Raw genomic sequence first — 13,106 nt, 5'->3', positions numbered from 1 at the left:
TTTTTCCCCTCCCGTTCCCACCGGTTCTCTCTGGTTCATTCACATACATGGCTTGCAAACGTCACATGCTGGCGCGCAGGAAACGATAACCGCAAATGCGCACGCCTTCAGGGAATGGGCGCGGCGCTGCCCTAGCCGAACTGTCCCCTCTCATTACTTCCGCGCATGGCTTGAAAACGTCACGCGGCAAACAGCCGAGGGTAATGCGATAGTCTTTGGAAAAGGCACACTTTCCAGTGCGTGGTGCGGAGTTCGATATATCGAACGACCAGTGAAATTGAGTTCGATATATGACGCGGCTTTCCTATACTTTTACATGGGATTTTCAAGCGGGATGTTCCGTGAGTTCGATATCAACAAAATTCGATATATCCGGGTTCGACTGTATGCGCCTTTACGAGTAGAATCCCAGACCTGTATATTATTCATAGAAGTATAAAACGGGAATATACATTGAACAACCCTGTCATCACCCCTTTAAGATGAACTCTCAGTTAAATAAACAGTGTGAGGATATTTGCTTGGTTTCCACAAAGTCAATGAAAAAAAAAAAATCCGCTTATGATGAACACTTCGCACGTGCTAATTCATAGAGATGAACTTTCACAGCTGTCCACACCCAGCCCAAGCAACTGCACCCTAGTATTTACTCAGTATTTCAGAGGAAAGAAAGCAAAAAAGCGACAGAGATGAAAGTCTCTTGTTGCATGAGAGAGCAAGTGCTCGGTCAATTCAAATATTTTTCAAGTTCAATGGCTTCGAATCAACTATGTTTTACATTTTGCTTCTATTTTCAGTGCAAGACTTGTGCTACATTTAAGTAAATATGGTGACCCGTCATATTCACAGGAATGTATATGAGCGTGCCTGTCAGCTTCTGCCTTAGTTCCTGAGCCTTGACTGAGAGGAAATTGAGGAGAGGTGAGTGACCTTGAGCTTGGCCAGCTGGGCCTCCAGGGCCTCGACCTTCTCCTGGAGCTGCTGGTTGTCACACTGAAGCCGTTCCACCTCCTGCTGGGCCTCTGTCTTGAAGTCATTGGCAACACGCACCGTCGTCAGGAGGTCGGTCTCAAAACGCTTCCAGTCCTCCTTCTGCAGCCCCCCACCAGAGAGACTCGGGTCAGGTCAACGCAAAGGCTCTCGATCTGGTACTCAGAATATTTGAAATGAGATGGGCCCAAATTAGCCGCAGTTTTCTCACTGCAGTGCCATAGCAGAGTCATAGCATTCTCAAGCTATCCACAAGCTATGAGTTTCGCTTTAGAGAAGGGCCACATATTAATTTTGAACACCCGGGGTTCTCGAATGTTTGCCAACATTGCTCAGGACACAAACACTTCTTGCATTCTGCTTCCATTAAAGTGAGGCTGCTGAAGCCCCAATTCGTTCTCAAGATAATGCATTTGCCAGCTGAATATCACAACTACCACGCCATCATGGAATTGCATGTAGAGAAATATCCAGCACAAGAAGAAAATCCAAGAGGGCAAGCATGCCTAGCATTCCACTTTTTCCAGAATGGCTTAGCATTATGAACATTATGGCCATCCTTCATGTAATATAACTCCACTAAGGGCATTTGAGGTACTAATAATAAATAAATAAATAAATAAATAAATAAATATTTTTTGTGCTATGCATGCTTCTATGCATGATTGCAAAATCTAACCCAAAGAAGATGAGGACGAAAGTAAGAGCATGTATACACAAGCACTGGTTTCGTCGTCTTCTTCGCACTGAATTTTCTAAAAGGTGCATCCACCCCAACCCGCAAGGTTCAGCATCCCTATACGTTAAGTTAACCATTTGTGGACTGCGCACTTGTGAAAAAGCTTTTTCGAGACAATGAGACCCATTGTTCCACATGCCTCGAGAAGGTGCTGTGAGTGGAGGTCGTCCAGGTCCCGGCGTGCAGCGCCCAGCAGGGCCGAGTTGTCAGCCAGGCTGTTGCTCATCTCGGCCAGTGACTGCCGCAGTTGGCGCTTCTCCTCGAGCAGCCGCTGGCAGCGGGCCTCTGCTTCCTCACTCAGCTGCGCCTTCTCGGCCTCCAACTGCTCCACGCGCTGCTCGAGGCTGGCCACCTGGCCGCATTCAATGTATGCTCTCATAGTGAGAAAAACACGGAACAGAAAAACTGGAGGACACACACACAAGCTCCGCCTTTAAGGGTATGACGCGACTATGTTAACGGCCCTCACTCGTGGCTCTCCTTGTGGATCCTCATTTGCACCTTGCAACTCGCTTAAACAAAACCTTTCATTTTTGCATCTATTATTTCACACATCTTCCTTGACGTACAGTCGTAAGCCACTGTATTGTATGAGCAAGACTAAGGCCTGTATGACTATACTAAGGCCCCATTTAACCAAGCCATACAAACATGCATGCGTGGCATAGGGGTAGCACGTCCGACTCGTCCTGTAAGGCTCCTGTAGAGTTCAATTCCCCACACTTTTCCATCATAGAGGACAACTCTGGGAATGTTTTGATGCTTACAGATTTCAACAAATATTGCATCAAAAGTTTTTTACATAAAGATTGTGTGTGCCACACAGCATAGTTGAAGACATGCTAGTTTTCTCACGAAGTAATTTTAAAGACAGCTTCTCACCTTCCCAGTCTGCATTAAAAAAAATGGAAATTTTTACAGCCTACACTGCAATCAATGACATCACAGGTTGGGAAGTAGCTTGGAGCAGACGACAGTGACAATGCAGTGGCCTACAGAATACGGTTTGGTACGAGAGGTAGGTGTGGGTGCATCTGTATAGCATTTTGCTTATAGCCTATGCTGTTTGAACTCATGATTGGCACAGGCACAAACAGATGTTGTCTCCCTGGTGCGCAGCGGGGAGAGAGCGGCACTAATTGGAAACGGTCTGTTTACAGCACAGATGAACGGCAGCCTGCTTGCCAGCACCACCGATCATGGGTTCATATTCTGGTAGTGTTAGCTCGCACTAAGTGCATTCCTTGCAACAACAGCCAGTAGATGGTCCTGCATTGTGGAATGCACAAATCAGTCGGCGAAAACAATGCAGCGATTAACATGCATTTCCCAAGGAGCGAAGGTTTGCTACAAATGCATTTTCGCACTAGACGGCGGGACGGAAGCCGCATTCAATGCTTTAATGTACAAGAGGAGAGGAAGGAAGTGGGAAGCTTCGATCAAACTTTCAGGCAGTGTCCTACGAGTCTTTCTGCCTGGGCCTTGCAGAAGCAGACATTGGTAGCTTCAAAAATCTTTAGGAATAGTTTTGCTCAAAGCATAGTCCAGAGTCCAGACTAATGGCCCTTCACCAGCAGCAGATGCTGGAGGATTGCGTTGCACACTGATGAATGGAATTCAGTAATTCAGTTCCAGTTTCAGTTTCAAGTCACCTTTGTCATCATGAAACATGCTGAAGTCACATCTACAAGTCGTGCCAATTGCAAAGTATTCGTCCTATAGCTAACCCTAGACATATACGCCAGCAACTGCAACATCAAACATGAACGGTAATGAGCAACAGCAACTCTGGCTTTGGCTTGACTTGGCTTTGATTGACTGCTCAGCCGATGATGCCAGTGGTGCTAGCGCGACTGCTGATGGCGATGCTAGCAACTGTGATGCAGCTGCAGATTCCGCGGTGCCAGTTTAGCAAAAACTACTATTCTTGCGCGGGCAGAGGCAACTAGTTGGGAAATATAGGGAAGTGATTGCACAGCCAGAAAGTTCAGTAAATAACGGGCAGCCTCACAGGCAAACTGGGAAGGTTGGATGTATGCATATGACTGCATGCTTCACTATTAAATTTAGACTCTGCCAAACTCTTTTTAGAAATGAAGAGCTCATTGAGGGAACAAAAACAGCATTCACCAGCACTACTGCTAGCAAGAACTTTTCTGACATGTCAGTAACTCAAGTAGCCTCTATTCCTCATCCATCAACAAGGCAGGGGAAGCTGTCCCACCTGTGCGTGGGCTGCCTGTGTCTCCTCTTGCACCTGGGACAGGAGCTGCGAGAGGCGGGCGGCCTCCCTCTGGGCCACGGCCAGCTGCTCTTGCAGTGCCTGCTCCCGCTCTTGCTCCGCCTGGTTCAGGCTATCCACCACACAGGCAGGAAATGGCGGGCATGCCTCCAGGTTGTCTGCAGAGCTGCTGCTGCCACCACAAAGGAGCAGAACACTGTGTGAGCACATGGCAGTACACAGAGCCAGAACAAAGCAGATTGGTGCTTAGAACACACATCAGTCATCAATGGAACTTGACCAAGGAGCCATGTGGGTCAACCAGTCAGTATCAAGGCTGACCACAATGAGAACTGACCAGTGTGATTTCCCTGGTGCAAATCTACGACAGAGAGCTAAAAGTACAGCTTGCACACTTTATAAAGCTAGAGAAAGGTAAGTAAAAAATACGTGATCAAACGTGTCATAAAGAAACGACATGGTGTGGCAAAGGCCGAAGTAGTGGCCTGATACTTAAGCATCTGCTATGTCTCGCTCACTGGGTTCAAATCCCAGTGCCTCCAGGTCCTGTGGGTACCAACTGGTTTTCAAATGGGCATAAAGCTTCCCCCACCTTGACACTTGGCTCTTCTGGGTTGAAATGCTAGGAAAAGGTCCTCTGGTCACCTCACTCTTCCTCCACAAAAAAGTTCATTCATGAGGGACCTAAATATGCCCTGCACGATAAAGCCCCCTGGGGCTCTCTTTTTTCTAAACAAGGTTGGATCAAGCATCCACTTCTGAAGCAAATCAATCCAGATTGGCCAAGCACCAGGCAAGAGAAAAGCTTATACTCTCTGTATCACCATTAATTACCTGACGGCACTGAGGATCAAATCCCACACCTTCCGCATAGCAGCCACTTCAGAAATGACTACCTCCTGGAAACAGTCATCTCTAAAGTAAAGACACCAAGTTGGTCCCCAAAACGAAAGGTTGCTCTTCATAACACCTCATGCCAGAGATTTCCATTTCCCATTCTTTCTAGCTTGCCTACCAACCACACGGATCTCTCCCACATTGCTCAGATTTCACACTGTAAATAAGAATGTGAAATAGCAGAGTCAAATGAGACTTTTATCCAAATGAAATGATAGTCCTTCTGGTGAGCAGGAGCTTTGACGCAGAGTCCACAACTTACCCCGTCGTTGTTGTGTCCCCAGGTGCTGCTGAAGAGGATGCCTGCGTGGCTTCAAGAGCGGCCTGTAGGAGGGACACCCGGTGTGCCAGGCCCTGCAAGTCCCGCTGGTGGTCTTGCGCCTCACGTGACGCCACTTCCAGAGACGACTCCAGTTGTTCCACTTGACGGCGCAGCACCGTTTGTTCCTCGTGTGCTTTCTGCATGGGCACCACAATAGGTAGAACTAATCAGAGAAAACAATTGCTCGGGCTCTTAACTAACAATAAGCAGTGGCAATGCATTAGCATCGGGTCTTCTTATTTTAAATGCTCTTCTAATTCTTTATTCTTAATTTTTTTTCACATTGAGGTTTTTCTCGCTGCAGTCACATTCTGCATTCTACTACTGCAAGCCATGACAGCTGTCAAAGAAACACTTATGCCGGCTTTTCTTAGAGCATTAACATCAATTTTTAAAAGAGCTTCCTTTTGAAGGAGCCAGCAGCAAGACTGCTAACCCGTTCCTCTCATAGCCGCAGCAGTGTCCGCAAGCCCTGATCGCTTCTGGTAGCACAATTCCCACAAGGCATAACAAATGGCGCTGATGCAATGAGTGAAAAAAAAAAAAAAAACTCTAAGGAAGATTACAGCATCTCCTAATGCTAAATTCAGGTGCAGCTCTTTAGCATTCTTTCACAAAGTGAAAGAGAACACAAGGAGAGAATGCGGTAGTGGGGAGCCAAAGAGAAAGAGCGTCTAGAACATTTGTTGGTGCCGTTTTGTTAATGCCAATGCTGTTTTGTGCAGAAATTTTTTTTATTTTAAACTATCCGTATATATTTCTGACACTATTTGAAAATATCCTGTTCGCAGCCAATTTTCATCATTTGTATCTACTTTGTACCCAAAAATTATTTATTCGCATACCTCTAACAATTTATTTTTTTTTTGGCTGCAGTTGACAGACTTCACCTGCAATTTAACCTGGAAGTATTGTAAAGATATTAAAATTGATTTATACTTAGTTTTTAATACTCAAATTCGCTTTGCACCCAAAATTTTCTATTTGCACAGCTCTAATATTCACACATTCCTAATAAATATGCTGTTTCCTGGTCATGTTTCACAGGAAATTTTGTTTAATTTACTCTGGCAGTATTAAAAATATTTTAAAAATATTCAATTAGCCTTTTACTGATTTCAATTTGCTTCACATCTAAAATTTTGCCATTCACAAAGTTCTATTTTAGAGTTCGTTTCTTAAATGTTTGGCTTAACCTTTTAACCACCAACCTTGAGCTGTACTCGTCATGGTAGTTTGCACCAATATTACTAATAACAACACGCTCGTCCAACCCAATGTTGGGCTGCTTCTGCTGCCAAGGACAAGTTACGTTAGTCTATTGCATCAGATGCAATTTTCAACCCTAGAGGGCCGTAGTGGTCCATAAATGAACGCTTTTGAGCCAATATTAGTTTCATAATGGCGCTAGACATGAATACCAGTGACAGAGATGCTTTGAGAAAAAGAGGTGCTTCTTGGAGCAGTTCTGACAGTAGCCTTGCTGATAATCTCAAATTAGTGTCCGACAGTGACTCTGACTTCGTTTCTGTGCTGGATGACGACGACAGGGACGGTGATGGTGTAGTGCGAGGCCTGAAGTGGAGCTTTGTGCAACACCCTGTTCTCAGATCTACCACACCAAGTCAGACTACCAATTACAAAAACTTGTTTTTGACGAAGCAACGTCCACGTTCGTTTCAGTGTGTTGCAGTGTACTGCATCAAGTGAATATACTTCAGATTTCAGCATGTTGCGACTGTTATATGGCATGCATTGAGGAAAACCTATCCTCAATAGCGCATTTTTGTTTTATTTTAATTTTTGTGCTAGGTCTAACAAACCAATAACGTAACACATTTTCAGAACCAATATTGAATGAAAAAAATATTGACCTTAAAAAAATTCACTATTTCAGTATGTTTTCCAGGAGCTAAATTAGTGGTTAAAGGGTTAAAAAGCCCCTCGACACTCACTCTTGATGGCTGACACTCTCAAACTGAGGCGAGCAGCAACGATTGTGCATCTATACGCTGCATGTTTTTCACCTGCCTTGAACATATGCCAAGGAAAGAGATGTCCTTTTCTGAAAAATAAGAAGTAAACTAGCCAATAACGGCATTTTCCTTTCTGTGACATACACGGGGCACTCAAACATCACCCAGGTGCAGTGATAAAGGTAGCGAGGGTTTTAGGGAATGGGAGTGCACCAAGCAAGGTGTTGCAGGACCCATGCAAGACATGTAAGGAAGGCAAATTCAACCAGACCTTGAGCAGTTCCACATAATGCTGCTCCCTGGACAACTGTGGAGTAGCAACAGCTGCAGTGGAAGACGAAGCTGCTTGCCCAAAGAGCAGTGCCTGCAGGTGGTCATTGTGCGAGCGGCACTCTTCCAGTTTCTCTGTCTGGGAACACAATGACTCGAGCAGCAGGGCCTTCTCATCCGAGCAACGCTCGTTTTCAAACTGGAGGTCCGTCAGCTGGTCCTGTAGGTCTGTTAGCTCTTGCAGGGTGGCCTGGAGCTCCTCATTGGTGCTGCAAGTGGAGACAGACCACACATGGTTCTTCACTCCCATCAGTCACTGCCCACAACCAAGACCGCAAAAATATAGGTCATTCTCTTTTCGTGCACGAGAGAAAAGTGCAGAAATTTCAATCAAGTCGTTTGTTGTAGTTTCAAACTCCCTAGAACACAACATAGTTGCTGTTTGCTCATTTCAAAAGTGCTGAGGAAGTTGAAAACTGATCTTCCCGAAGTTAATAAAATTTTTTACTTTTCCGATGGTGCACCTTCTCAATACGAGAAAAAAAGAAAGGTCATAAATGTCTGCTACCATGAAACCAATTTAAATTTGTCATCCGAATGGTTCTCTGGCTACCTCACCGGGAAAGAGCGCTTTCGACGGTGTTGGTGGAACAGTGAAGCGCTTGGCCACAAGTACAAGTACTTAGAGGACATACAAAGCTCAAATACTGACCCCTTATGAGCTGTTCACATAGGTGGAGGAAACTATCAAAAGTGTCGTAGTCCTCTGGGCGCCAGAAGAAGTTATTCAAGCAAAGAAAGGTGACCTCTGTGACCGACTTTCAACAGTGCTACCACTAAAATAGATACACAGGTTTCACCACGTCAAGCCTTGATCTGACGCTGGGTCACTGAGTATGATATGTCATACTCAGCGACCCAGGAGTTCAAAGTAACGAGATATGAACAAACCCTCCAAGGAACCTTTATACAGCCAAATATAAGGAGCATCCACTAAGAACTCTATGCAGCGGTATTTAATTGTTTCCTCGATGTCAGCTGTAGAGTGCACTGTAGTTCATGAAGAGCAAACATAGATCACCAAAGGTGCTGAGCTCAAGGACTGAAATTGCAAAACTGATATTTCGCTTCAAACAAAAAGTAATAAATAAATAAATAATTCCTTCATAGGAAAGGAAAGGCGCAGTATCTGTCACACCTGTTCTGTGGACACCTGAACCACACCACAAGTATAGGGAGGAAGGTGAAAGTGAAAGAGGAGAAAGAGAAAGTGCCATAGTGGAGGGCTACGGAGTAATTTCGACCACCTGGGGATATTTAACAACATCTCACAGCCCACAGCCCACGTACGCCTCTTTGTTTCACCCGCATCGAAACGCAGCTGCCGGCGGTCAGGATCGAACTCGGGAACTCTAGGTTTTCAGAAATAAAGGCCACTGATTGATACTGTGCAACTTGCTAAATTCTATATTTTTACTAGGAACACTTCACTACACAACTGATTGCTGAATATGGCACAAAAATGCAAATGCTCTGAAAATCATAATTCTTTTTGCTTACACACCTTACGTTTCTTGATCTCTGAAATAATATTTTTACACCCTTTGCCTTGTTGACAGCTTGGGAGAACAGTTGATCTGACTATAAACTGAACGTAAATTTTAATAAAAATTTGCAAATACTATGATATATTTGTGAGTCTCTTTCTGTACCTTTCATTTAAAGAAATATAAAACAATTTCATTATTTCCTAAAAGAATGCAAGATGTTACAATTTCAAGAAAAAATGCTCATAGGTGCGCCTATATTTTGCAAACTAGAATTTGCTATCACTTGCTAACTTAACATGGCAGCCTCGGCACGAAAATATTTATTTAAAATAGTCCGGAATAATATTAGTGATGATAATTTGATCAACTATAATTTTTTCCAAAGAATTCGAAAGTCGTCGAGCGCACAGTCTGGATCAGTTAGTGCAGAACGACACACTATAAATTTTATACAGGATTCCATATACGGTTAGGATTGGTTTGGTTTGTGGGGTTTAACGTTCCAAAGTGACTCAGGCTATGAAAATGTCATAGTGGAGGGCTCTAGAAATTTCGACCGTCTGGGGTTCTTAATGTGCACTGACATCGCACAGCACATGGGCGCCTTGCTTTTAGCCTGCGCCGAAAAGCGGCCGCCGAGGCCGGGATTCGATCCGGCATCCTTGGGCACAGCAGTCGAGTGCCCTAACCACTGTGCCACCCCGGCAGGGTAATAATGCTAATCTGACTTAGTCTGACTTAGTTGCTGATGCAAACATTTTCTGAGCGTCGGAAGTAATGAGCAATAAAATATTTTGCGCTACTCTGACTTAGTTTCTATTTAACATTTTTTTTTTGTGTGTGTGTCGGATACCTCTTTTTTATTACAGTACCCATTGAAATCAGCAGCAAGAAGATTAACAAATTTTGAACAGAAATTTCTAACAGGAAGGAATGACCGCGAGAAGGCAATGAAAAAGTGACCGAGAGAAAGAAGTGATGGTATGATCTGCCACGTGGCTGGCTGGCAATCTGGCTGCAATTGGGCTAGGAGAGACACAGTGCGAAAGTGGGCTTCAGAAAACATCCGATGGTCTCGATATGCACGACACATGAATATTGAGCCCACGTCCCCGAGCTCACCAGCTGAGCGCCAAGGCATATCAAGGGACCACCATACCTGTAGTGGGTCTCCTCCATCTGCATGATGCGGTCCTGTAGGCAGGCGACCGACATCTCGCTCAGACTGCTTGTGCTGGCCTTGTCCCAGTCCAGGCGGCTGCCACTTGGGCAGGCCTCGTCTGAGAGGGCGCCATCCAGGGACTTGGCCTGTTGTAGATCCGAAGCACTGGTTAATGTTTGGGAACATATCCTACCAAACATACATGCTACCAAGGCTCTCAAAAGAGCACTTACAGAAGGTGCATGGTACAAATTCGTAAAGAGTTGTAGCTTGAAGCCTGCAGTTCTGAAGAAGCCCCCCTGTAGAAAGAAATCATCCAGTGTGTGGCCTCTCAGAAGTATTCAAGGTGACACAAAGGCCAATTCTACCCAATTATTTTTCTCAGTTAAAGCTGCATCTGTAGCAACTCCTCTAGCTACTAACTGATGTCTGTCCAACAGCAAAGGCGCATTTATATCTGAGAAAACTGTACATGTAAGCCAACCCACCAGTCAATAAAAAGTCCTCACTGAAATGGACGAGTTGCCACTGTCTTCAAGTGAATGGTGCCGTAGCGTCTATGGGCTCCAGGATGAGCCCCGTCAATTAGAATTAATTGTACTGATGAAGTAAGCTGGTTGTGGTGGAGAAAACCGCCTCATCTGACAGTTTTCTCTGCTCCTGTAATACCGCAAGTTGTGCTCTAGTGTAACCTTGCGCTTATTACAGATTTTTAATTTACTAGCCGATGCAGCAATCAGCAATAACTCGGCAGTCAGTAACACAAAACCATTGCCCCGTCCTTCATGGCACAAATTGGCAGAAGTAAACATGGAACCAGTCACTTTGCACATGCAGCAGAACTTGGCCACCAAAACGAGACAATGCCCATAAAATAATAGTAATATGCTCCTAAATGTATGCTTGAAAAATGCAGCATGAGTCCTTCGATTTCGGGTTCTCAACCACCTCTAGACGGAAGCATGGCACAAGCTGAGTACATTGCAAGTCACTAAGCTTGCATATATTATGCAGTAGGCTTCCAAAAGAAAAAGAAAATATGCAAATATGTTGTAAGGTGGGGGTTTATTTGTAAAGGCTTGGGGACTGAAGCAGGCGGCGCATGCACTAGGCGATAGCCATGTGACTCGAGTGTAAGCCCGTCCTCTTCTTTACAATGAAAATAAAGTTCTTCTTCTAAGCAAAACCTTTCTGAGTGGCCACCTTACGTGGCGTGCATGCACTGTTTCGTTGCAGTGAAGCACGTCCTTGTTTCTGCAAACTCGTACTTGGGTAGCCCACAAGCTGTGCCACAAGGGTGATTTTTTTTTTTCCCCTGCAGAGAGTGCTACAGTTGGGGTGCTAGCGCACATTAGGCATCACCATCACTTTGTGGTGCCATTTCACGACTCCAAGAAGTCGTCAATTTACTATTTTGCGGCAGAATTGGAATCGGGCCCTCTCAACATCTTCTAATTACAACGAAAGCTTCTAAATTCGAACCTCGAGAATTCGAATTTTAGAATAATTCGATCTGCACTACTTGGCCCGGCCAAACTTCATAGAGATCTGTGCACAAAAAAGCCCGTTAGTTCGAGCGCGAGCCGGTTCCACAACGAATAATTCGAACTGCGCGGCACCACGTTTCGGCAGCATGGCGCACAGCACGTGCCAAAAAAAAAAAAAAAAAAAAAAAAAGCACCCTCAGCGAAGGAGCAGCAGAGTTAGAGGCTGCGCACGTTCATTACGAGGACAGAAGATGAAACCAGGTAAAACCAACTACTAAATACTCATTAATTCGAGCCCTGTTAATTCGGAAATATGGATAAGCACTCTCGGCGCGGCCCCAGCCAATGCTCATGAAAGGCTGTGACTTCGGACGGGGCGGTACGGGTTACACGGTAATTCTTTTTTCTTTTTTTGCGAGTCGTCTGTCCTTTCAGCCATCGGTCCTCAATGAGAACGCACGGTAAACCGCGATCATGACGCTGGCTTTTAGCATCGTTCGCGCTTCAAAAGGGGTTTGCTGCTATCGCACGTCTCAATAATTGAGTGACAGTAGACATCGCTGGCCCCAATTGCCCATGACATGACAAAGCAAACATACTGAAAACGAGGCTTGCACAACCGGACAAGCACTGGCACTCTGCCAAGTTCACTTCCCCCCCCCCCCCCCCCTTGCTAGAGCCAATGTCAAAAGGTAAACACATTGTGATGTTACTGCTGCACAGCACCTTGGCGCACTGCCAAGAAATTCGTTCTGGACCATGACAGGGTGCAAAATGAGGGACGCACTAATGACTGATGCCTTTTATTGGGAAAGCAATACTACACCAGATCTAACCGCTCGTCGCATGGTCCGTGGACCCCCCTGCTCCTCGAAGAAGAAGAAGAAGACAAAGACGAAGAATGCTCGTTTTTTTTTCAAGGCCATTCAATAATTCGCACATCAGAATATTCGAACTTTTCCCGGTCATATGAAGTTCGAATTAACGAGCTATTACTGTACCTGGGTTTGTGCAGACTCCCACTTTAAATATAGTCATATTTACATAAGAAACTACGAAACTACGAAAAACCTTCAAAATTTGCTGGGACTTATAATTAACAAAGTTTGAATTGTCAGGATTTTACAGTAAAAGCTCGTTAATTCAAACTCCACGGGACCGGGAAAAAAGTTCTAATTATCCGCTATTCGAATTATCAAATGGCCTCAAAAAAACTGACAAGAACCATTTGCATTAAGGTAAATGTACCTATTTAGTCGCGTAACCAACTCACTTCGCATAATGAACCCACCCAGCCCCGATTTGTGCCTACAAATCTGAAAAAAAAAGAAAGGCGTCAGTCATTAGCGTGTCCCTCTGTTTCGCTGGTCACGGTCCACGACACATTTTTGGCAGTGCGCCAAGATGCTGCCCAGTGATAATGGCATGTTTACCTTTTGACTTTAGCCCCAGCAGGGAAGTGAAAGGGGGA

General features: G+C 44.9%; 1 protein-coding gene across 4 annotated transcripts in view; it reads right to left on the bottom strand.

Moving 5' to 3' along the window:
- The window catches only part of LOC146197480 (cytospin-A-like), a 49,821-nt gene that overhangs the window by 24,896 nt on the left and 11,819 nt on the right, over positions 1 to 13,106 (bottom strand). For 3 of the 4 annotated variants that reach the window (XM_084599314.1, XM_084599313.1, XM_084599316.1), the window contains 6 exons: positions 10,146 to 10,294; positions 7,438 to 7,705; positions 5,131 to 5,327; positions 3,954 to 4,143; positions 1,869 to 2,081; positions 931 to 1,092 (listed from right to left, as the gene is read on the bottom strand). In XM_084599314.1, the coding sequence (XP_084455440.1) occupies positions 931 to 1,092; positions 1,869 to 2,081; positions 3,954 to 4,143; positions 5,131 to 5,327; positions 7,438 to 7,705; positions 10,146 to 10,294 (1,179 nt within the window). The remainder of the gene's footprint in view (positions 1 to 930; positions 1,093 to 1,868; positions 2,082 to 3,953; positions 4,144 to 5,130; positions 5,328 to 7,437; positions 7,706 to 10,145; positions 10,295 to 13,106) is intronic. The other variant, XM_084599317.1, reaches the window with a different exon arrangement.

Source organism: Amblyomma maculatum, chromosome 3 (assembly GCF_055883805.1).
Source record: "Amblyomma maculatum isolate TAMU_Amacu chromosome 3, ASM5588380v1, whole genome shotgun sequence".
NCBI lineage: Eukaryota > Metazoa > Arthropoda > Arachnida > Ixodida > Ixodidae > Amblyomma > Amblyomma maculatum.
Note: the sequence above shows the minus strand (reverse complement) of the source record. Positions and strands in the feature narration are given on the sequence as shown.